Source organism: Puma concolor, chromosome B4 (assembly GCF_028749965.1).
Source record: "Puma concolor isolate L17-30 chromosome B4, mPumCon1.1.hap2, whole genome shotgun sequence".
In the NCBI taxonomy this organism is placed as follows: domain Eukaryota; kingdom Metazoa; phylum Chordata; class Mammalia; order Carnivora; family Felidae; genus Puma; species Puma concolor.
Window position 1 is genome coordinate 34,569,586 of NC_141673.1, and position 26,516 is coordinate 34,596,101.

Sequence of the window (26,516 nt, forward strand, 5' to 3'; positions counted from 1 at the left end):
GCAAGTATTTACTGTATGCTAGGAAATGTATCACATGCTTTACCTTTATTTTTACTCATTTCTTCCCCACCAAACTCTATGAGATAAACATTGCTGTTCCCATCTTACAGATAGTTAACTTGTTCTTAGAGTTAAGATCACACAACTTATGTGTGATGGTGGAACTGGGATTTTAAACCTGAAATTATCTGATGCTACAGAATACATGTTACAAATATTATAGCAATATTGAGAGAGAAATATCTAGTTCAAAGGCTGAAAGAGTTTTATAGCTGCAGCCATAAACTACTCCTTAGCTTTGGCTTGCAAAGCTAAAAGAAATGCTTTAGTTTTAATAAGGTGATAAGTTTTTTAAGAGAGAGAGAAAAAGCTGGAGGAAAAAAAGAGCTTTCAAAATACCAAAGCTGAACGTGGTTGGCTCAGGGCCATGGAGGCCTATGACCCAAGGATTTTGATGGTAAAAAGAGTTCTATGGATAATAGGCTACCCCAAGTTTTTTAGTTAAGTAACTATTAAGAGTAGGTTTCTTATAAGCTGAGCTAGTTAGCCCATGTGCCCAGATACTAGTGACGTTAATATCTTACTTCAATTGATTTTTCTTCTATGGCTATGTTTAGGTGGCAATTATAAAGACTATTTATTAAGCCCTTGTTTTGTGCCTGATATTGTTTTAAATGCTATACGTTTTATCCTAACAATAACTCTTCAAGGTAGATACAGTACTTCTCTTCTCATTCCCGTTTTAAGGATGGGGAAATTGTCACGATACAATTCCAGGCAGATTGATGGTGGAGCCTACATTTCACCATTATATTATACAGATGTTGTAGTAAACTAGTACCTACAATAACTCAGTAAGTGCTATTTTATTCATAATAATTCTGTTATTTAATCAAAACTCTATTTTTCTAAAGTTGTTTGTCTTAATTGTCAGTGAACAGATTTAGTGATTAGTAGTGTTCGCTATAATGTTATTTACTGAGGATAGCCATATTACAGCTTGTTCTTTAGAGAATGTGTTGTTGAATCACTATATTGTACATCTGAAACTAATATAACGCTGTGTGGTAACTATCCTGGAATTAAAATTTTAAAAGAAAATAAGACTATTAAAAAAAGTTAAATCTATATAATGATCTCGTATTTTCTAGAATCTATGATTTGATGTCACATAAGTGAAAGGTAAAGCTAGAGGATTTTAGGATAGCTGCTGATTTATTGAGCTGTTCATGTTTTAATAGTCAGAAGACATATTATGAATAGAGACTTTGACAAGGCAATTTTTTTGGCTTTGTATTACTGCTCCAAAGTGATATATAATAAGTTCATACTATGCAGTACTTAAAATCAAGATAGTATTTATTATTATGTGTGACACAGGTTGATTACTTCTGAAATGTTGTATCTATTTTGAAATTTGATGTAACTAACAGATTATGTTAAGAATGCAAAAATTTTATATTAGATCATTAATATAATTTTACTTCGTTAATAAACCTAAAATATTTCTTTCTTTTTTTTAATTTTTTTAACGTTTATTTTTGACACAGAGAGAGACAGAGCATGAATGGGGGAGGGGCAGAGAGAGAGGGAGACACAGAATCAGAGGCAGGCTCCAGGCTCTGAGCCATCAGCCCAGAGCCGGACGTGGGGCTCGAACTCACGGACCGCGAGATCGTGACCTGAGCTGAAGTTGGACGCTTAACCGACTGAGCCACCCAGGCGCCCCAATTTCTTTCTTAACCATATTGACTAGAACCTTTTGTGACCAGATTCTATAATGAAGTAAAGAAAATTCAGGCTTTCTAAGAACTTTGAATCCTGGAAAATAGTTTTAAATTAGATATATTGAAATCATTATTTCAAAACCAAATTAAAATTTACCAAAATGAACTTGCATATGTTAATGGATTTAAATGACTGGACTCTAATAATGCCATGTACCTGGATAAAAAGTGAAAGAGAATCATTTTTAAGCTTTTGTTTGTCTGTAGAGCACCACCTGGATCGTTGAGTTTTTCACATTCAATCAAGTATTGATTTTGCATCTATAAAAGTATTGTACTAGTGAGCAATAAAACTTTTTCAAGAAAAACTTAATGCTTATAATGAAGTATGAGTTAATGTGTGGACTTCTGAGGTTTACTATACTTTGGGGAAATTAAAAAAATATGATATCTAAATAAAACATATTTTATACTAATATACTAAAACATTTTAGAAGATATTTCAAAATCTCTATGGTATATGAAGAGTTTGAAAAAATTATACTTTATTATTACAAGATATAGATATTTTTAAATGCTTATTTTTTTTCAGTTAATAACTATACCGCCGTTCTTGTTGAAATCATGATATTGAAGGTAATAGATGGGTGTGTCAAGTTAACAAATGTAAAAATTCATCATTAATAAATGTGAACTGTTATCTATTCAACAGAAATAGGGTCGAGGGGCGCCTGGGTGGCTCAGTCGGTTGAGCATCCTACTTCAGCTCAGATCCTGATTTCACAGCTCATGGGTTCGAGCCCCTCATCGGGCTCTGTGCTGACAGCTCAGAGCCTGAAGCCTGCTTCAGATTCTGTTCTGCTCATGCTCTCTCTCTCTCTCTCTCTCAAAAACAATAAACATTAAAAAAAAAGAAAATAAAAAGAAAGAAATAGTGTCCAAAGCATGGTTTTGACAGTTTTGATAATAATATTATTATCTAAAAGTCTGTTATTTTAAAAAGTTTCCTTTAAAAGTTAAGGTGACCTGTAACATCTATTATATCAGTGACAAAAGGCCAAAATACACTACTTTGATATATAAATCCAACTTTTTGCAATTAGCCTAAAAGTTCTTTTAGAACTAAATGATCAAACAATTCAATATATTCACGGGAAGTGAGGAAAGTAGAACATGGAGTCACAGAATTATAATTAAAATAAAAATTGATGCCGTTAATTTCAGAAATGATTTAATTTGGTTTATATCAAAAGAAGACATTTAAAGAAAGAAAAACTTCCAATACACACTTTCAGGCAGTTCTGGCTGCTGGCAGCCTACCCCTTATCTAAAAAAGAATGCTTGTTGGCATTATGTTCCATCAATTCGTTTGTGATTTCTAAATTAATTCTGAAGGAAACCACAACTTACTTGAAGATCCCGCTGAGTGTCTGTGTGCCTGATTTTTTTTTTCTCTCTTTACAGACAAAGCACTTCCACTGGTCATGGAAAAAAGGTCTAAATCCGTGTCTTCTCTGCTTACAAGTCTTGCCTGGGAGCAATGGGAGAGAATGTATACAATCATGAAACAAAATATGGCATTTTCTGAATGCAGCTCACATTACCCCAAATAAACAAACAGGCTCTGTCAAACAACCTTCTTCAAAATGATACCACAATCCTTTACTGGTGCCCAGGCAGAACAAATGCACTATGTCAAAGCATTTCTTGCAAATAAGAGCCGATTTTAAAATTGAGGTTTGCTATTTGAGTCTGTACAACAAAAGAAAACATTTTAGTACAGTAATTTTGATGAAAATCAATCTTAAAGGCAACTGGTGAAACTTGAAACAGCTTAACATCACTTATTTACCAAGTGTATTATTTAATTCTTAATTGAATGTTAGAAATGTCATATTGGATTATTTTCTGCAATATTTGTATTTCACCAGTTATAAGTATTAGTCTTCTCAACAATATTCCTCAAAATGCCTTTCATTCCATAGTTGTATACTACAAAGTCATAAAAGATCTCTGCCTTCTCGTTAAAACTATTACTAATATAAAAATATTATGCAGTAAGGCTAATTTAAGGGTAATGGTTAATATATAGAAATTTCAAGATATATTATTTTAAGGACATAGAATTAAATAATTTATTTCATCTAAAATTACCATTGGAACTTTTATTACTACCTTGGACTGAACCTAACAGTTGAAAGAATCACTTCTTGCCTATAGAATATTATTTTACATAATGTCTAATATTATTAAGTACAGATTTATCAGGATACAGCCCTGAAGTAAGGGAAAATGCCATGATGGAAAGGAAAGCAGCCTCAAAATAACTAGGATTTAACCCAAACCACAAGATGCTTGAACTCCTATGAGAAAGCATTGTCCTTAATGTTTGATGTGAGACAAATTTAAATAGAGCAAAATAATATCATAAAACCATCACTGTGCTTAAAAAGCTATCCTCATATAATGGGCTACAAAATCTCCTGAAAATAGAATCTAAAGATCATTCTCTATCTTTGCACTTTTCCTTTACATACCCCTCCCAACTTCTTCACACTCTCATGTGCATGAATAGACACCATTCTATGTCAGTCACTTTTTGATGTACCCAGCTAAGTGATACAATTGCATTGTCAAAAGACCACAGTAGAAAACTGTTGAAAAATGAAATAAATAACAACTGGCTTCTAATTTATACCTGTGATTGGTATGAAAAATATTATACATTCTTTCTAAATTTATTTCAATTAGTGTACAAAAGTATGTATCTAATATTTCCATTAGTATAGCTCCATCAGTACGAAGACTTAGAAAGAACCAGTCATAGGGCACCTGGGTGGCTCTGTCAGTTAAGTGGCTGCCTTCGGCTCAGGTCATGATTTCCCGGTTTGTGGGTTCGAGATCCACATCATCAGGCTCTCTGCTGTCTGCATGGAGCCTGCTTTGAATCCTCTGTCCCCCTTTCTCTCTGCCTCTCCCCTACTTGTTCTTTCCCTCTCTTTCTTTCTCTCTCAAAAATAAACAAATAAAACTTTATTAAAAAAAGAACCAGCTAGGAATAAGGGGGAAGTACCAACGCAATACTACAGTTCTGGTGAGATCAGTTAAAAAACAAGGAAAAACATGTTAACCACTTAAGGACCCTCCTGCTAGCTAAGGAGGCTTTAACTACAAGATTCAAGATTTTAAAATCAGGTTTTATTTGCTTCAATTTGATGACATAATTTCACATACCTATTTAGAAAGTAGAAATACCCCCCCCCAACACTAAAAAAATTAAAAAAAAAAAAAAAGGCTCAGTTGGTTGAGCATCTGACTTCAGCTCAGGTCATGATCTCACGGCTCGTGAGTTCGAGCCCTGTGTCAGGCTTTGTGCTGACAACTCGGAGCCTGGAGCCTGTTTCGGATTCTGTGTCTCCCTCTCTCTTTCTGCCACTCCCCTGATCTCTCTCTCTCTCAAAAATAAATAACTTTAAAAAAATTAAAAGAAAAAAGAAATCCCACCCATCCTCCAAATACGATCATACCCACATGTCAAGAAAATATGTGTGAACACATGCCTTCCATAAATCCCATTACCATCTAACCATTAACACCCAAAAGATTGTTTCTTCCAAAGAAGAAAATAATTAATGTCAGTTACTAACTGGGTCAGATTATAACAAGGAACCAAATTTAGAAGTGAAACTTAACAGGAATACACAATTTCACAATAGTGCCACGTGGCAGCTTAAAATACAAACCCATATGTTTGATAAAGGGGTTAGTGAAAGGTCCAGCAGTGCATCTGAGAGCCACATATGCATTAATATGCAGATTCTCTTTCTGAAAACATTGCCTTTTAAATTGAACATTATTTTTCCTTTAACTGACCTTTCTTTATTATTTCTCTATTTATTTTCTTCTATATCATGCAGAATGGATATACTTAAAAACTGAATATGACTGCCCATGCTTTTCTTATTCTACAAAAAAATGTATACTTAATTCTAAAACACTGTAATATTAGACACTTTGTATAGTTATAACACAATAAACTGTTTTGAGTCAAGGTTAGATAAGAATATTCTTATGTGCAATTCGATGGCAAATATTTTTTAAATAGTAATTTTGCAAAACTCTCATACGTCTTTGTTTTCTGAACTGGGTGCATTTATGTGGCCCCTACCTGCAACATTTGTAACATTTTTTTCTCCATATTTTCATAATAAAATGAGGAGCATGAATATTTGAACATGACTTTAAAAAAAAAATTAATGATGTTTATTTTTGAGAGAGAGACAGAGACAGAGCACAAGCAGGAAACGGGCAGAGAGAGAGGGAGACACAGGCTCCAGGCTCTGAGCTGTCAGCACAGAGTTGGACATGGGGCTCAAACTCAAGAACAGTGAGATCATGACCTGAGCCAAAGTCCAACACTTAACAGGCTGAGTAACCCAGAAGCTCCTTTTGAACACTACTTCTAAGCATCTGGAGCCTGATTCACCTCCAACCCATGCAAGTTAATTACAAACAGAGAATCTCTCACATCTAATAAAGAACAGGGAATTCCTCTTTCTTCTTTTTTTCATAAACAATATTTTATTAAATATTTATTTTTAACATAAGTTAAGACATACTAAACTGCACACATAAAAATAAATATTTTTTCCTTATTATCTAGATGTTAAGTTTATTTATTTATTTTGAGAGAGACAGAGACAGCACAAGTGGGGGAGGGGCAGAGAGAGAGGGAGAGAGAATGCCAAGCAAACTCTGAGTTGTCAATGCAGTCTCACGCGGAGCTTGAACCTGTGAAACCATGAGACCATGACCTGAACCGAAACAAAGAGTCAGAGGCTCAACCTACTGAGCCACCCAGGCACCCCTAGATTTTTTTTAAAAGAGAAATAAGGGCGCTCAGTCAGTTAAGTGTCTGGCTCTTGATTTTGGCTCAGGTCATGATCTCAGGGTTCATGAGATGGAGCCCACACTATCAGTGCAGAGCCTGCTTGGGATTCTCGTTCTTCTCTCTCTCTGCTCCTCCCCCTGCTAGCTCTCTCTGTCTCTGTCTCTCTCTCTCAAAATAAATAAATAAATAAATATTTTTTTAAATAACATAACAAGAGATATAAAATTTATTTTTTTAAGTTTATTTTGAGAGAGAGATAGCAAATGGGGGAGGGGAAGAGAGAGAGGGGGACAGAATTCTAAGCAGGCTCCACACTGTCAGCACAGAGCCCAATGTGGGACTCAAACCCACAAACTGTTAGATTATGACCTGAGCTGATAGCGTCAGCTGCTTAACTGACTAAGCCACCCCAAGAGAAATAAAATATATAAAGCAAAGTTCACTTATAACCTATCTTATAAAAGTATTCAAAAATTTTAGAATATTATTTTCTGCAACTTGCTTATTTTTCACTGTCTATTATATTTGTAAGATCTAGATTTGGTTCATTTATTTTACCCCTCCACTTATAGACATTATCATCATTGCACAAACCCCCTTTCTCATATGAGGCAGAGGCCTCATTATATAACATATGTGGGCATGGAAGACACTTTAAATGTTTTATACAGCTATAATTTACATACAATGAAATACACAGACTTTATTTTTTTTTAATTTTTTTTTTTTAATGTTTATTTATTTTTGAGACAGAGAGAGACAGAGCATGAACAGGGGAGGGGCAGAGAGAGAGGGAGACACAGAATCTGAAACAGGCTCCAGGCTCTAAGCTGTCAGCACAGAGCCCGACGCGGGGCTCGAACTCACGGACCATGAGATCATGACCTGAGCCGAAGTCGGACGCTTAACCGACCGAGCCACCCAGGCGCCCCAAAATGCACAGACTTTATTTTTTTTAATTTTTTTAAATGATTTTTTTTTTAACGTTTATTTATTTTTGAGACAGAGAGAGACAGATCATGAGCAGGGGAGGGGCAGAGAGAGAGGGAGACACAGAATCTGAAACAGGCTCCAGGCTCTGAGCTGTCAGCACAGAGCCCGATGCGGGGCTCGAACTCACGGACCGCGAGATCATGACCTGAGCCGAAGTCGGACGCTTAACCGACTGAGCCACCCAGGCGCCCCTAAAATGCACAGACTTTAAACATGAAGCTCAATCATTTTCAAAATTTTTATTTTGAAGTAATTTAAAATTCCTACAGAAGTTGTAAAAATTGGTACTGAGAATTCCCTGTATAACTTCCAGCCAGTTTGCCCAATGATATATAAGCAAAGGGGGATTCATAAAACCAGGATATTTACATTGGTACCATACCATTACTAAACCACAGACCTTATTAAGATATTAATATTAATATTATATAGTCACTTTAACAATTTTCCTAGTGATTAACAATGTTTAACATCTTTTCATGTGCTTATTTCTCTCTAAAAAGCCTCTTAGATGAAGTATCTATTCAAGACCTTTGTTCGTTTTCTAATTACACTGTTCAATTTAATTATTTTTTACAGATGACTACCATGATGGTTAATTTCACGTAATAACTTGACTAGGCCATATAGTACCTAGACATTTGGTTAAACATTACTTCTGAATGTGTCTGTGAGGGTGCTTCTGGATGACGATACCATATGAATGGGTGGACAAAGTATACCAGATGTCCTCTCTGGCCTCACCTAATCCGCTGAGGGCCTAAATAGGACAGAAAAGCGGAGGAAGGGAGAATTCACTCTCTCTGTTTGACAGATGGAGCTGGACTGTCTGTCTTCTCTTGAGACCGGAACTTACACAATTGGCATTTCTGGTTCTTAGGCCTTTAGACTTGGACTGGATCTGACACTATCAGCCCTTTCAGCCGTCAGGCATATAGACTTAGACTAGAACCTATACCATCCGTTCTCCTGGTTCTCAGGCCTTCAGCTCCGACTGGAACTATGCTCCCAGGCTCTCCTGGCTCTCCAGCGTGCAGCCCATGGGACTTCTTAGCCTCTAAAATCAAATGAACTAGTTCCTTGTAATAAATTATATGTAATTTATTATATTATTAAATAATAATATGTATTATTATTATAATAAATAATATATACTCTATTATAATAAATAATATATAATCTATTATAATAAATACAGAATATATCTATAAATTCCAGAGGGTCAATGTTGTAAGTTTCAGGCCAAGTCTGAAAGTCTTGAAATCAGGTAGTGTGACACTTCTTACTGTTTTTTTTCAAGATTGCTTTGGCTATTGTAGGTGCTATATACACAGACAAAGAGATTTTAAATATGAATTTACATATTAGATATAGGCAAATATAGATATAGACATGGATATAGGTATCTTATTGATTCTGTTTCTCTGATGACCCCTGACTAATGTAACTAACAAATGGTTCCTTCATACCTCTTTCCAGTAATTTATCCTCAGAAGCAGCATCTGTTCTGATTTCTTTCACCATGGACACCTTAGTTTTCTCTGCTCTTGAACTTAATATAAATACAATCATACAGTATATACTCTTAACGTGTCTGGCTTTTTTCACTCACTATATTGTTTTCAGTATTCACTTACGTTGCTGCATGTAGCAGGAGATGAAAATACCTTGCTGTTTTCTTTGATAAGTTTTATAATTAAAATTTTTTTAATGTTAATTCATTTTTGAGAAAGGGAGAGAGACAGAGTGCAAGCAGGGAAAGAGCAGAGAGAGAGGGAGACACAGAATTCGAAGCGAGCTCCAGGCTCCAAGCTGTCAGCACAGAGCCCGATGTGGGACTTGAACTCATGAACCGTGAGATCACGACCTGAGCTGAAGTTGGATGCTTAACCAATGGAGCTACCCAGGTGCCCAGAGAAGTTTTATAATTTTAGCATTTACATCTAGGCCCATAATTCACCTCAAATTGGTTTTTAAGGTGTGAAATAGCAATCAAGATTCATTTTTCCCTGTAGATATACAGGGGTCCAGCACTATTTGTTGAAAAAAATATTATTTCTTCCCTCTGTTAATTGCTTTAGTACCTTTAAGCAAAATCAACTAACCTTGTAAGTGTGGTATTTTCGGGACTATTATTTTCTACTAATTGATTTTTCTGTCTTTATTCACATAACATATAGTCATGATTACTGGGACTTTATAGGAAGTCTTGAGATCAGGTACTGTGAGTCTTATTTTTCAAGATTGTATTGACTATTGTAGGTCTTTTGCATTTCCACATTTTATAATTTGTCCATTTCTACTAAAAATCTTTCTAAGAGTCTACTGAATTTATAGAGCATTGAGAATTGACATCTTACAATTTGAATCTATGCATGAGTGTGGTATATTTTTTTGAAATTTTTAAAGCAATATTTGGTGGTTACCATTATAAGATCTTTGAACATCTTAATGTTAACATTTATTCTTAAATATTTTATGTTTTTACATTGTGTAAATAGAATATTTTTTTTAATTTTTAAAATCTTTGTTTGTTTTAAGAGTGAGAGAGAGCACAAGTCAGGGTTGGGGTAGAGAGAGAGGGAGAGAGAGAATTCCAAGCAGGCTCTGTGCTGTCAGCTTACAGTCCAACATGGGGCTCAAACTCACAAACCATGAGATCGTGACCTGAGCCGAAATCAAGAGTTGGACGCTTAACTGACTGAGCCACCCAGGCATCCCGGTAAATAGACTATTTTTAAGTTAAGTTTTCTAAAGTTTGCTGCTAATATCTGATAGAGCATACAAGGAACTATTTTAATAAATTCTGACAGATTTCTTTACAAAATAACTGTACCAGCTTTTATTTTCATGAGCTGTACATCAGTGTCTCCACATCATTAATAGCACTTTGCATTACCCAATTTTCTAATGTTTGCCATTCTGATGAGGATAGTCATGAAACTTCTTAGCTTTAATTCTTATCTCTCTGGTCATGTAACTGAGCATCTCTTTATGTACATTTATGCATTTAGGCATAAACTCTGTAAACTGTCTATATACACATTTTCTATTGTATGTATATACTTTTTTTCATTAGGTTACCTGACTTTATATTGTTTATTTGCAGAAGCTTACTTTTTATATGGATATTAAGCTATTGTTACTTTTAGGCACTGAAAATAGTTTGCCCATATCTGTAATCTGTCTGTTAACTTTTTCCATAAAATCTTTCATAGGAAGTAATATTTAATTTAACACAAGTCAATCAATTTTATTTGCCATATAATTTGTATCATTTGTATCTTTTAAAAGAGTCTTTATTTACTGATAAGTTGCAAATATATTCTTAATTATTTTATTTGGTCAGTTTTATAACTTCACTTTTCACATTTGAGACTTCAAATCTTCTAAATTCCATTTGAATATGGTTTATGTTCAGTGCTATTTCTTAATGCTAGTTTACTGAATTCTGTGTACTAAAAATTTTAAACTTTCTCATCTTTATCATATATTTTTCTATACAGTCACAGGTCTACTTCTAAACTATTTATATCCATTGGTATATTTGTACCATAAAGTTTAGTTTTATATTAAGTCTTTATATCTTGTGATACAAGTTAGCTTTTCTTTTTCAAAGTTGATTTACATAACATTGGGCTCTTATTCATCAATACACATTTTAGAATGAGATTCTTCAGGGGCATCTGGGTGGCTCAGTTGGTTGAGTGACCAGCTTTAGCTCAAGTCATGATCTCCCAGTTGATAAGTTCGAGCCCTGTGTCACTATCTGTGCTGACAGCTCAGAGCCTGGAGCCTGCTGCGGATTCTGTGTTTCCCTCTCGCTCTCTGCCCTCCCTGTTCATGCTCTGTCTCCCTCTCTGTCTCAAAAGTAAAAAAAACATTAGGGAAAAAAATCTGTAGAATGAGATTTTTCAGGTTCCTAAAACAAGCAGCTCTACAGATTTGCAAATTGATAGATTTGCAATTTTATAGATTTATTTGGAGACAGTTGACACATTTTAGATGCTAAGTTGTTGCATCTATGGATGATAAACTTGGTAAGTATACTGGGTATTATCATATCTCACATGTAACAACTGAGTCAGATTCTTCCAGTTGCTGAGAAAGTTGAAGCCTATGGGCTCTTAGCTGAATACATCTCTGGAAATTGTCCTTAGCTAAAGATGGTTGCCCTGGCTAAGCCAAAGCCTCTTCTGAGGAGATGCAGTAGCGTAAAAGCCTGATCTTCTTACCTCATATGCTAACACAATTTAAAAGGGCCTTCTTACCACTGGGGCTCCCTTCTCCTGCTGCAACTCTATTGCATTTTATCTTTTCCCTCTGCTCAATCCTGTTTCTTTCACCACTCAAGGGAGTCGTTTCTGAAAGCCTTCCCCAACGAATGTCCTGCACTCAAATACAAGAATCTCAGAATATGTTTTCTGGGGGAACTAAGACCACCTTCTGCAGAAAAATCCTGGAGTTTTGGGGGAATAAACTTAATTAGCAATTGTCTAAATCTATGGCATGCCTTCTGATATGTATTTGGAAATAAGTAAAGTGACATCTTGTTTTCATTCTTCTCAGTCCTGTCTGCCACATAAAATGCTTTGATCTTGTTTAGAAGACAGAGATGTTACTTATTAGCTTCCTTAAAACCCAGAATTTGAGTATTGGATTATATCTCATTATTTCTCCTGAAAGTTAGTGAAGAATATTTTGGATAATATTTATATCAATCTTTATTATTAAGAAGTAATTCCACTGTCTTTTGGTATGAATTAGTTCTGCTATAATGTCAGCTGTCAATCTAATTACTATTCCTTTGTAGATCCTCTTTCAATTCACTAAGTCTCTCTTTTATGGTGTCCAGTGCAGAGTTGATTTCAATGGTAATATTTTATATATTCAGAATTTATAGTAGGCTTATTTGCTGATTTTTTCTAATTAAAATTTGATCACTTTGTTTCATGATTTTCTGTCCTTCTATTATGAGTGTTTTCCTTATGTCTTAAGGATCTTATAGTGGTAGCCATTGCTGATTTGTTTTTTAATTTTCTTCTTAGTTATGGTCTGGTCCCAGTTGTGCAATTATCGGAACATTCCCCAGTATGTTCCCAAGTCTCTGCAAGAGTCTTTCTGCTCTGGGCCTTCAATTAGTCCAGTATCCTTTTGACATAAGTCCTTAGTTAACCCTTCTCCTATCTCTGTTTACAAAAAAACAAAAAAAAAACAAACAAAAGCTGTGTTTCTTATATACTACCATTTACCTTGTTTTGTGTTCACCTGTACCTCTTCAATATCAGAAAAGCATTTATCATTGATATGTATTTGTGACATATTTGAACATAGTGCAATACAGTGGGATATAGGAGGAGAGAGATTAATGTCAGAGCATTACTCTCATAGAACCATTTTGATTAGTGATCTACCCAGTCTGTTTTCATTCATTTTAGGAAGTATAATGGTTAAATATAAAATCACTTTCTTTATCATGGCATTCTTCCTCCCAAGTGGCAACTCAACAATCTGTGCGTAATTGTTAGTAATACGCATGGTGTTCATAGCTTGAAGTATCAATTTTCCTAGAGCAATCAACATGCCACTGTGCCAGAGGAGTCTCTATTAAAATGCAAGAAAATATTTGCTTAATGATTATTTTAAATTTATGTATAGATTCTATAAATATTTTCATAAACACATTAATTTTAGCTATTGCCCTAATTTTGCTCCCTTGTCAGGAAAACTCCTTGAATGAGTTGTTCCTAAGAATGGTGAATATAACTGCTCTTGATACCATCATACTAGGTTCCATTAGAAAGTGCATTATCTTTTTATGCTAAGTGCTACTTGGCAAGCTAAATTATATTTAGTTTTTTTGGTGAATGTAGAATCTGTGCAAGGAGTATTAATAGGTTGCTATAAATGAAAGGTGTCATAAAGTTAGGGTCACCTGATGCATCCATTTTCACCTGCCAAAGAGACCGCACACTTCTGTCATTGGTTAGGGTACCCTCTTCTCTGGAAACTTTTGGAAACATACTGACAATTGCTTGTTTTGTGGGCTCCATTTCTCTAGACTCCATGTTTGCCATTCTCCTTCTGTTAACATAGTCTTCCTTCTGATAGCGTATAGCCCAATTGACTTTTGCAATGCACATATAGTTATACTGTCTAGAGTCTTACACTCTGGTCACCATGTTTAAAACTTGGTTGTTCCTAAAGTTCCAATACCTTTTATTTCATTACTTAGAGTGGTTGAGTCACAATTACTTGTTAATTTTTATCTGGTTTGATTTTCCAACTTGTGAGGGCACTTTTACGTTTCCCTCAGTATCCTATTCTTTTAAAATATTCAAGTAAATAAGTTCATTATGCAATTCCTATTCGTAGTAATATTATTTTAAATGTGGCAGTATGCTAATATTTTAAAATCTGTCATATAGAATCAATATTTTAAAAAATATCAGATTTGAAAGTTATATTACAAGTCAAGAAAACATTATTACAGGTTATTATTTTAATATACAATATTTTGAGATCACCCCAAATAGATAGAGTTGTGATATTTTCATAATTTACACTAATTATGGACGTATTTTAAAGTGCCATTTACTAAGGATTAGTGTCTACAACATTTTTTTGTAACTTTAAACACATTTCTTACCACAAGCTGAACTCTTCCACCGTTAAGTATATCTGGATCTAACTCAGGCAAGAAGTGTTTGCTGCAGAGTGACAAAAACAAAAATCATATTATTATATAAATGTAGAGGAAGAATATTAAAGAAATGCCCAGTGAAAAGTTTGGGAGGAATCAGTAATTTACAAAGTGGAAATAATAGTTTTATTAAATTGGGCTATATGCAAACATATATACAAATGTATCTTTCCATTGTCATTTGAAAATTCAATTTGACATAAAATTTAAATTTCTAAACACTACTTTAATGCCACTCTTCTTTGCCAAACACAAATAGGTATAAAGGGCAAAAATTTGAAAGTACCAATGATAGTTAATAAATTATAGAACATATAAATATTTTATTTACTTTTACTTATATATCTTACTTGTGTTATTAGAAAGGCAAAGGTTCTTATTTTTAAAATATCTGTAATGTCGGGGCGCCTGAGTGGCGCAGTCGGTTAAGCATCCGACTTCAGCCAGGTCACGATCTCGCGGTCCGTGAGTTCGAGCCCCGCGTCAGGCACTGGGCTGATGGCTCAGAGCCTGGAGCCTGTTTCCGATTCTGTGTCTCCCTCTCTCTCTGCCCCTCCCCTGTTCATGCTCTGTCTCTCTCTGTCCCAAAAATAAATAAACGTTGAAAAAAAAATTAAAAAAAAAATATCTGTAATGTGTTTAAAGTATTATACTAATGCTCACAATTCATTTCTGTTTAAAACTAGAATATTGGGGCGCCTGGGTGGCGCAGTCTGTTGAGCGTCCGACTTCAGCCAGGTCATGATCTCGCGGTCCGTGAGTTCGAGCCCCGCGTCAGGCTCTGGGCTGATGGCTCAGAGCCTGGAGCCTGCCTCTGATTCTGTGTCTCCCTCTCTCTCTGCCCCTCCCCCGTTCATGCTCTGTTTCTCTCTGTCCCAAAAATAAATAAAACGTTGAAAAAAAATTAAAAAAATAAATAAAACTAGAATATTGACATTTGGCTTTTCAAGAACTTCTGTTCTTGAAAACAATTTCTCTCAGAGTATCTACTTATTCCTTTATATATTTTCAAGAGAGAAAAGCTATGAACAATTTCCTGTTATATCATGTGTTTAAATATAACTTATTTAGGGGTAAAGGATATTGTTAAGTGTTTAAATATGTCTAAAATATATTCTGAAACATTTTGCTTATATTTTTCACCTTATCTATCCTAATACTTTAAAAATCTCTGAATAAGACCTCTTACATCTGATTAAGATCGATGATAAACTATAAGTTACACTATATTTGTTTATAGTTTTAAGGATGCCATCTTATGAATTACATTAAATTGATTAACACCAACATAAAAGAAATTGTGCTTGCATTAATTATAATACTTAATGTTCTCAAATGTTGATTGCTTTATTCCTATTTTCTTTGCTCACAATGAAATAGGACAAAATAATCCAGATTATAAAATATTGTTTTAATTTAACTTTCATTCTTCACTCCCTTTTCCATATTTTTAAAGGAATTAGGGGCGCCTGGGTGGCGCAGTCAGTTAAGCGTCCGACTTCAGCCAGGTCACGATCTCACGGTCCGTGAGTTCGAGCCCCGCGTCAGGCTCTGGGCTGATGGCTCGGAGCCTGGAGCCTGTTTCCGATGCTGTGTCTCCCTCTCTCTCTGCCCCTCCCCCGTTCATGCTCTGTTTCTCTCTGTCCCAAAAATAAATAAAAAACGTTGAAAAAAAAAAATTTAAACATAAAGGAATTATATGGATAGAATTGACCACATGTGAACATTTCAATTTATATATATTACAAAAAGATTTCATTTTTTTACATATTTTAACTTGCTTCTAAATTAGGGTAAACCCTCATAATTGTAGGATTTTGTTTGTCTTTTGTTAGTCATTTAAATAGTTACTATAATGCCTGGAAACATTTCCAAAGTGTCAGCTACATTTAGATTCAATATCGATTTATATATTTAGTAAGTGTTTATAATAGCACTTTTTAAATTCTTTTTCTGGACACATGTAGTTAAACAAAAGTCTTGAAAATATTTTCCAAAATATTACCTCTGGACTTTTATTATTTTCCTATAACTTTTGGTTCAGTGGTTTATACTAAATTGCTATGAGCTGAATTTTGTTTCATCAGAATTCATATGTTGAAGTACTAACCCTCAACATTTCATAATGTGATATATGTGGAGATAGAGCCTTGAAAGAGGTAATTACAGTAAAATGAGTTCATATTGGTAGGCTCCAATATCATATGACCAGTGTCCTTATAAAAACAGGAGATTAAAACACAAAGAGAATGAAGGATGATGATGTGAGGGCACAGTGAGAAGGTGGCCATCTACAAACCATGAGGACTGACCTTCAAAGAAACCAAACTTGTTGACTCCTTAATCTTGAACTTATAGCCTCCAGAACTGTGAGAAAGTAAATCTCTGCTGTTTAAGCCACACAATTTATGGTATTTCGTTACAAAGGTCCTAGCAAACTAATATGTACATTAATGTAACAAAAATTAATTAATTACCTATTAGATTCAAGGTATCTTGTTTATTGTTAAAGGATGTGTTTATTGAGAATATATATTGATATTCTCCACCTTGTGAGCTCACCTCTATCCTGTGAGATAGATAGATAACATATTATCTACTATAAAAGAGGAAACTGTAGCATGGAGACATCCTTGAAAATTAGTTATACAAATGGTAAAGCAGCAGCAGCAGTGTTGAACTATAATTTTAACTGCCAAACATAAAAAGGACACAAAATAAAATACTACCTCCAATACATATGATATTTAAACAGTTAATGGATACCATGCATTTAACTTTATATAGTAGAATCATTTGTGTGGTTCATCTCAGTTTTAAGCATCACAGAAACAGAGTTCTCAAACATTTTAGGGTAAAAAATATAAAAAGTGATTAAATCTATTCTATGTAAGAGGCCTTTTACAACCTGGCAACGTGATGTATTGGCCTTTGGCTATAAAGTCATGTTTGTTTTAGCACAATTAACCTAGGTTTCACTTTTCAAGATGTGTTTACAATACAAAAATCTAATTTAAAGGAAATGACCTCACCATTTCATATTTCTGGAACAAGTTGTTTCATGAATCCCAACCTGTGTGTGAAGCCATTGGTATGTGTATTCTTTACTCCTTTCTAATTTTTCATTTGCAGTGGCATCCTTGTAGATAAATTCTTCTTCCTTACCTGGGGAAAAATATGGAAATTTTATTTGTTATTTAAAGAGATCAAATTTTGGCCAAGTAGTTCAGTCTAGGCAAACAATTTTATCAAAAGAAAGAAAGGGGGAAAAAAAAAGACTAATTCATGGGAGTCAGGTCATCTGAAAGAAAAATGTCAGTCACTTCAGTAATTTTCCTGCTTGAGTTTCAAACCCATCTATCTTAAAAAAAAAAAAAAAAAAAAAGAAAATGTTTCATTGTAGCCAACATTTTATAGGACTTGTTTTTTATTTTTTTAAAAAATTTTTTTTTTCAACGTTTATTTTTTTTGGGACAGAGAGAGACAGAGCATGAACGGGGAAACGGCAGAGAGAGAGGGAGACACAGAATCGGAAACAGGCTCCAGGCTCTGAGCCATCAGCCCAGAGCCCGACGCGGGGCTCGAACTCACGGACCGCGAGATCGTGACCTGGCTGAAGTCGGACGCTTAACCGACTGCGCCACCCAGGCGCCCCATAGGACTTGTTTTTTAGTTTTTACATGAAAAATACAAAGATCAAATTTGGTAGAGTACAATTCTAGTATGAAAAGAATATCTGTCCATTATGATGTTTTTTCAGGCTGATTTTAAAGTCAATTGTTCTTATACTAACTTTATACGTACGTAGAATTCATAAATTATATTGAGGGTATTTGAAACAGAGTTTTAATTTTGCATAAAATTCAGCTTGGTTTGTGTAAGCTAATGCAATATTTTAAGCTTGGAATATAATAATATGAGGTTTAGGGAACCTGTGCTTATGCCATAGTAGCTATTTCAAAAAAGGAGTTGGGAAGCATAACAATGTAAATGGATATGGGAATATGCAAGAGGAGAAATTTATATAAGGTAAGAATACAAGGAAACAATGAAAATAGTAAAGGAAAAGAAAAAAGAAAATTAAAAATCCAACCTTTATATTCAAATATAACATTTATACATTTGTGTTTGTTTTTTTGTTTGTTTGTTTGTTTTAATCTGTGGATGTTACTACTACGTCAATGGTATACATTTCCGAACTACACCAAACACGTGCTGTTTTAGACCCTTCCTCCATAGACTTGATCTTTTTTTGAGCCATTACCATATTTAGGGACTTGTTAGCTTTGTAGTTTGATTGACAGTACACCAGAGAAAGGTACTTCTTAAAAACTAACTCCTGGTAATCAAGCTAACAAGAATTCTATAATTTAAAACCCAATATTTAAAATTTTATCTTATTAATTCACTGTAGATCTTTGCACACAGAAAGTCACCTTATATTTATTTGCAAGTTGTTTGGAAAACAAATGAAGCATGACGCAAGGCCAACCACAAATGCTTGATGCATGTGGCACACACACTCATACATACATTTGTCATTCTGTATGCTGAGGATGAAATACCTATCGTGTCTTTTTTCCTTAAAAGTTGCTGTTGAAATTGGTGAAATGACTCTCGTTTTCAATTCAAAAAGATTAGGGTGGCCAGTTCTCAGGAAAGCTAAAAATCAAGGTGTTTATTTCTCTAAACTTTGTGAACTTAGTGAAGTTAACTTGCTGTTGCTTCTCATGCCACCTTATGTTTCTAAAAGGCCCTATCTCTTGCTTCCTGAGCTTAAGTCAACCCCTCCATGTTTGCTATATTGGAGGAGCAATGGCTTGCCATGAGAGAGCTGACCGTTGAATCCATGAGGAGACACCATTCTTGTAACTGACCATATAGGTATGTAGAAACTATACGGGAGACTCAAACAAAGGGAACTTTTGGCATTATCACTTCCAGTTACTGTACAGCATTAAGTCTTTTCTCCAGCAGAGTCCAAACCTTTTATCAGCCTTTCTTGGTTAACCAAACCAGATGTTGGGCCCATAAGGGCAGTGATAGAAAGTAGTGAGGACTCAGTGACCACTGATAATCAACTGAGCCTATAGCTAGAACCTTATCACTCTTGATATGTGGAGAATCTTTGTGTAACAATTGTACTTTTATTTTTTTATTTTTATTTGCTTTTTTTTAATTGTGCTTTTAGCTAAAATACAAAAAAATGATCTGTGTCTTTCTGTTTTTTTAAATAATGACATATACTTGCAATAGTCACTTTTTAAAGTACTCATTTTGGAAAGTTTTCCTCAGCTCTACAATAACACTCCATAAATCCTAAGTGGTTTTACATCAGACTTCAGCCAAAGTTCTAAACAACAGTCCTGAGTAAAGATGAGAGATTTCACTGTAAGGGCCCAATTCATATTAACCATTTTAACCCTAAGGCATAGATTGGTAGATTGGCGTGTGCTCAGTGTAAGAAACAGAACAAACATATTGGTGAAGTTGGCTGGATGTACTTGAAGATACTGCAATTCATATACTGAAGAAATTGATTTTGTTTTGGTTAAACTATTTCAGGATTACTCCTGTCACTGAGAAGAAGAAAAGACAATTAACTCTTTTAAACTTGCAGAGGAAGTTCTGTTTTTAGCATCTTGCATAAGAAGAATAATGGTGATATGGATAACTTAATGGATGCTTGTCATTAGTCAGGCTGCTCAGTAAAACCTTTCCGTTGTAGAAGAGGCACCATTCTGCCTGCAGAAACTGAAACCTTTTACCTCCTCTCCTTTCCTACTTCTTTGGGTCTTGCTTCATTAATTTGAAGTCTTATTTCCTTTGTATTTTGTTTCATTACACTCTCCTTGTTTTTTCTCTGACTTTTTCTAAACCCCAGTCTCCTTCAAGGGCTCCTCTGCCCTTGCCATCCCTTCCAATCTCAGGATTCTTCTTGGGTTTGATCTTGGCCCCATTTTTTTTTTCTTAGGCTATAATTTTCCTGTATGAGGATATTCATCCAAGTTCTTCAATCATTTTCATGATCTCCTTTTGAAACACGTATCCATCCAAAACTTTGCCATTTAGACATTGCACAGATAATTTAAACTGAGTATGTAAAAAAGCTGAACTCATGTATTATCCCACTTTTTCCAAATTCCCCAAATGGTACCACCATTGTCAATGTATAAATCAGAGACCAGAGTCGTACTGAACCAGCATTCTTCCTCAACCTACAGCTGAATATTTTACCTCTTAAATTCTTTTCAATCTGTCAAATTTCCTGGATTCCTGTTGCTACTATTTTGTATCAGGCTACCATCATTTCTTCTGAATTACTCTAACAGCCTTTTCACTGGTCTTTTGTTTGTTTGTTTGTTTTGGTCTTGCTCCCATGTACCTATCTCCATACTGCAAATGGCCGTGCTAAAGCATAAATCTAATTTTGCTGCTTCATAGGTTAAACTCCTGATTCTCCATTGCCCTTGGATTAAGTTCATTTTTTTATTTTTATTTTTTGCATGGCATACAAGCCATGCATATACCTTCAGACACATGTTAGATTCTTGCCTCAATCACTCAAAAATATTATAATTACTCAAAATGGTTTCTTTTGCCTATAGACCTATGCTTCAGATTACCCACTTTGCCAATGTTGTTTTTGATTTGTCTTCAGGTCTCAGTTTGGAAATTATATTCTTTGGGGTAAGTCCTTGATCTGTCAGCACTATATTTCCTATTCAAGTTAACTTGGAAATGTCCTCCAAAGGTTCCTATAAAGACTCCATGATAGCATTTATTATGTTATATTTTCCTTTCCTATTCATGTGTCTGTTTTTCCTACTATATATAAACTCTTTAAGGGGTACATAGTAGGATAGTGCTCAATAAATACCTGTGAAATGAATAATTGTCACAGTTGATTAATGTTCTATAAGTGACCTGAGAAGTGTTGAGCTGGGATTTAGATTTTTAGCATGTAGATAAACCTGTGCATTGTGGAGGATAACACATTCCTATATATAATTAACTTAATCATTACAGTAGAAACTTCAGCCCCAAAAATCATAATTAGCTTGGGATAAAAACTGCCAATGAAAGGTGGCAAATTAAAAAGCAAACAAACAAAAACTACTCCATCATATAAGGTTACTTTATAAAATGTCCACAGTGTATGCAGTCCTAGAGGAAATCAGTTCAGCTTTAAAAAGCTCACTAAAATAAATGAAGTCTCTTTTGAAATTAATGGAAATATTATTCTTTTCTTCATGAAAAAAATAAGTGTTCATTAAACCCATATGCTTCAAATAAATGTTTTCTAAATTTTCAGTATATCATAATATCCTACACACAGGGAGATTAAGATTCAATTATCATTTGGGACACACAAAAAAAGATAATTATTTATATTTTAAATACATATGGCAACCTTCCCATGACTATTTTCTTTTCTCCTAATGGCCTTTCTTAGTAATATAATAAAAAAAATATTCTTGGTTTCATGGATAGAGATGAGTTCATCTCTTTACGAAAAGCTTTTGGAGGACATAGTTACATCATGAGCAAAATGCTACATACAATGGAACTATTTTTGGTAACTTTGATAAATGGCTGATTCTATGTATCTCATGCTGGAAACACTAAAAATATGTTTCCATTATAAAGTATAAGTGGTCTGTACATGTTTATTAAAAGAAGTTATTGCATCATACCTCATGAATAAAGCACAAATAAAATTGGAGTTTGGCACTAACAGAATTTTAAATTCATTAACATCTGTATAAATACTTGTTGATAGGCTGTTTATGGCTTCTTCCTTAACCAATCCAATCTGTTGTTGGAAAGTTGATGGCATTGGCATGAAACCAGTAACTCTAAGAGCCATTTGTGTGTGACAAGCAACATTCCTATTCTTTTATGATATATTTAAATAAATATGTAATTGATCACTAAGGAAAATTATTTCATGAATAAAGAAGAGGATTGTTGTTGCAAAACTTTAAAAACAGAAATTTTGGGATTGAGCCAAATTTGTATGTAAGGGCCAAAGGCTAACTGCAGCACTAATCACTCCTTTACATATTTCACTATATTTTATGGCAGGGAGGTTAAAAAAAAAAGTACGAGAATGAAAAATACTTGCTAGTTTCTGACATTTAAATTAATTCTCAAAATTTGTCTGTCTGGGGGTTGGCTGATACGTAAAGTATATGAACGAGCTTCATGAGAAAGCAAAGGAAAGTTAGTTACTAAATTATCTTTTAAAATATATAGATTTTGTAGATGCAATTTTCAATATTATAGAAATGCTATATTTAAGTGAATCCCTCTGAAATAACAGAAACATTCACAAAGTGGATGTAGTTGTGCTTATTAACCATTTATAATAGGTCTTCTGTATTCAACTAATATATATTTCTACCAGAAAGGAGATGTTTTGCCATTTATATGTTCAGTTGAATATAATCTCATTAATATCTTTATAGTGGAGTATCAAATATTACAAAACTAGTAGTCCTTCATTTTCTTCTGTGAGAGCAATATAAAGTTATATAGTCATATGTATAGTCACATTAATGTGTAATTTGTCCCCATGTTTGCTGTTAACTAGGGCTGGGACTAGGGTAAGTCAAGTGGGGCAAATGAAATACCTCAGGCACAAAATTTAACGGGGTAACAAAAATCTCAGGAATCAAGGTTAAAAATATTTTCATGTAATATTTTAAATAAAAATTAATGGAAAAATCCCTGATAAACAAAAAAGCTTTAAATGACAGGATCAGTAACAGTGCTGTGCCAAGCTGTATTGGAACCTGAGGTAAAAGGAAAAATAAGTACTCATCCTTCATTGTCATGGCTTTGGCAGATTTACCCATTTCTAAGTAATATTAAGTGTTAACAGGATGTTTTTAGAACTACCCGGTAGCCATTGTCTAAGACTGCTTTCTGTGTTTCCTATGAATCTGGCACACCACTTAATTTTTCATTAGAAGAGGTTCTGGAATTGTGACATTTGAGAAATTGATTATAGAATAAATTAATTCAGTCTATATTGGAGAGGCTACACCTTAGTGATCTATCTGCTAGCATCTATCTTGCATGTTATAAGTTGGCTTTTTCACCTACTAACTGTGTGATGTTGGACAAATTATCTACCTTCTCTCTTCCTCAGTTTTTCCTCTTAAAATATATATAATAATATAAAATAACTGGATACATATCATGCCTAACATATAGTAAGGATTTAATTACTGTAGCCATTTTGTTCTTTTTACCCCTAAGTTAAAGGCTATTATGCACAGTCTTAGTGCTACCTCAGTTGCCAAGGGCCAAGACTTAGCTATGTAGGAGGTAAGACTATCTGTAGGAGTCTTCAAATCCAGGCCAAACTAAGTTCCAGGGGGTCACTGGAAAGATTCCAGGATTAACCACAAAACTAGAAAGAACAATTTTCTGGGGGAGTCCAGTGAGTCCTCCTTACCAGAATTCTAAACCTTGTAACAGGTATTTTTCAATGTATTTTATTTCATAATATATGAGGATTTTAGTGTGTCTTTAAAAAAAAAAAAAAGTTAATTTCCAGAAGATAACAAGGGTACACAGTCCTAATTGATTTCAAGTTATTTCAAATAATTTTTAGCAATTGCTCAGTAATAACCATGAAGGAGGTTGCATTGACATGATTCTCTCCTGTTTCACTCTCTCAATTTAATTACTGTTGGAAAATATCCCCCTATCCAATCTAGACTCCCTCAGGGAGTGTTAATATAGTAGGTCATCCAAACTAGGGTCCACCCAACGGAATAAAGGAGAGGCTGATGATATAAGTAGGTTGGCCCTCAAAATATCATGGCCATAGGGCCACATAAATATTACTTCCACCTGTTTTTTGTTTGTTTGTTTGTATAGTTGGACTTCAGATTCTTGCTGTATCTAAAGCTTCTACTCTGGTAAAAAGACATCTCTAATTCTACTCATTTATGTATATATCTTAATTGAGGGCCAAGTACATGATTAATTTCCTTTACTAGTTTTACTTCAAAAGAAGCCAGTAGGGGCGCCTGGGTGGCGCAGTCGGTTAAGCGTCCGACTTCAGCCAGGTCACGATCTCGCGGTCCGTGAGTTCGAGCCCCGCGTCGGGCTCTGGGCTGATGGCTCAGAGCCTGGAGCCTGTTTCCAATTCTGTGTCTCCCTCTCTCTCTGCCCCTGCCCCGTTCATGCTCTGTCTCTCTCTGTCCCAAAAATAAATAAACGTTGAAAAAAAAAAAAAATTTTAAAAAAGAAGCCAGTAAATAGTTTTATATTGATACACTAATGATAGAGACTTGATGGACCCAATTAAACATTTTTATATCATTATAATCACTGCTTTTTTATAGCTACAAAACAGAAATACTCATAGTACGTATGTTAATACATTCATAATGCATTTCTCATTGACTATTAGTTTTCTGCATGTGATGATTTTTCTACTTGTCAAAAAGCATACAGATATGTTTCCGTTACAGAGCTAACATCACATAAAATATTGAATATATATTAAAATATTGCTTGCATTATAAAAACCAATAAGTAAATATAAGTAAAAATAATTTTCTTTCACAGTTTGAATGAAAAACATATTAGAGACTAATAAACCTGGTCCCAAACTTATTGCTTTCCATAGGTTATAATTTAAACAAATATCTCCATACACTGAAAATTTAAGAGTTTTCTAAGTGTATACTTTATTGATGCAAAATTTTTTCTTTCATCATATTTTGTTTAGAAAGATAGATTTTTATTTTAGCTAGCAGAAGTTCACTCGTAAATGAATAAGGGCCTCTATTCACTGATTTCACTTTTAATTGAAAAGATAGGTGAAAGTATTATTGATCTACTTACATTGTAGTCAGGAAAAAAGTCAAGATAGGCATTACAAGTCTTCCCTACAAAATTAATTTTTGGCTTTAAGCTACTTATATAAATGTTGATACATGGAAGCTCTTTTCTGAAGAGAAATTGGGGGTGGGGTTTGAAGCTGGAAGGGACTTCAATTGATCAAGTCACTTTGTGTATCATAGACATATTATGTAGACATAGATACACTTTGTGTATCATAGACATAGACCATTAGGAAGGAAAGCAAAATATGGAGCACTTCATGAATTTGCGTGTCATCTTGTGTAGGCCATGCTAATCTTCTCTATGTCATTCCAATTTTAGTATATGTGCTGCCATGTGGGCACGGAAAGCTCCTTTTAATCATTTTTATTTTTTTGTGATATATACAATGTGCAGAAAGTATGGCTTTAGCAGGTGTTTATAATTTCAAGGTGTATAAGTAATTATACATACATAAATATTATATAAATTACATTTTATATAAACTATTTTATATAAAATTTATATTTTACATATATTTTATTTTAAATTATGAAATTTATATTTTACATATATTTTATTTATATATTTATATTTGTATAAATATATAATATAAAAATATAGACACAAAAATATATATAAACATAAATATATATATATTTAATATATATTTATATATAATATATATAAATATACATAAAAATATATATATAGTTTATATACAATTATATACTTTAATATATATTAAAATTATTCTATAAATAAAAATATAAATACATATTCCATGTGACCTCCGATCATTTAAAAAAAATAGAACACTGCTTACATACAAGAAGTCTTGCTCAAAAGTCTCTTCTCTTAGGGTAACACCACTATGCTAAAGTTTATAACCTTGACTTTCTTGATTTCCTTAAAGTTTTCACTACCTATGTATAAGCATTATAGTATAGCTTTGCTTGCAACAATTCTGTAGGTATTCTTTTGTGTTTCTTTGCTCAATATTGTTTATGAGATTCATCTGTGTTGCTGTGTATAGGTGCAATTCATTACTTTTCAGTGTCATACTGTTTTCCACTGTATGGATGTATTAGAGTTTATCCATTCCATTGTTGTTAGACACATGGGCTATTTCCAGTTTGGGTTATTAAGAAAAATACTGCCCTATCCTTGTACAAATTCCTATAGGGCAAGCATCGAAGAATGTATTCAAAGGACTGTATGAAATGGATATCTTCAAGTCAACCACATGTAACATTGTTTTCCAAATGGTTGTACTAAATTATACTTCAATTAGCAAAATATAAGTCCTATTGGTTATGTGTTTTCCAAATCTTATTTTTGTTAGGATTTTTTT

At 33.9% G+C, this 26,516-nt stretch overlaps 1 protein-coding gene and 1 non-coding gene across 4 annotated transcripts in view; both read right to left on the reverse strand.

The window, feature by feature from the left end:
• The window catches only part of LRRIQ1 (leucine rich repeats and IQ motif containing 1), a 230,869-nt gene that overhangs the window by 25,182 nt on the left and 179,171 nt on the right, over positions 1-26,516 (reverse strand). For all 3 annotated transcript variants that reach the window (XM_086712713.1, XM_086712712.1, XM_086712711.1), the window contains 3 exons: positions 17,347-17,479; positions 14,261-14,321; positions 3,138-3,258 (listed from right to left, as the gene is read on the reverse strand). In XM_086712713.1, the coding sequence (XP_086568839.1) occupies positions 3,138-3,258; positions 14,261-14,321; positions 17,347-17,479 (315 nt within the window). The remainder of the gene's footprint in view (positions 1-3,137; positions 3,259-14,260; positions 14,322-17,346; positions 17,480-26,516) is intronic.
• On the reverse strand, positions 25,425-25,527 carry LOC112864004 (U6 spliceosomal RNA). Its single transcript, XR_003223935.1, has one exon. It is a non-coding gene; the product is annotated as a U6 spliceosomal RNA (small nuclear RNA).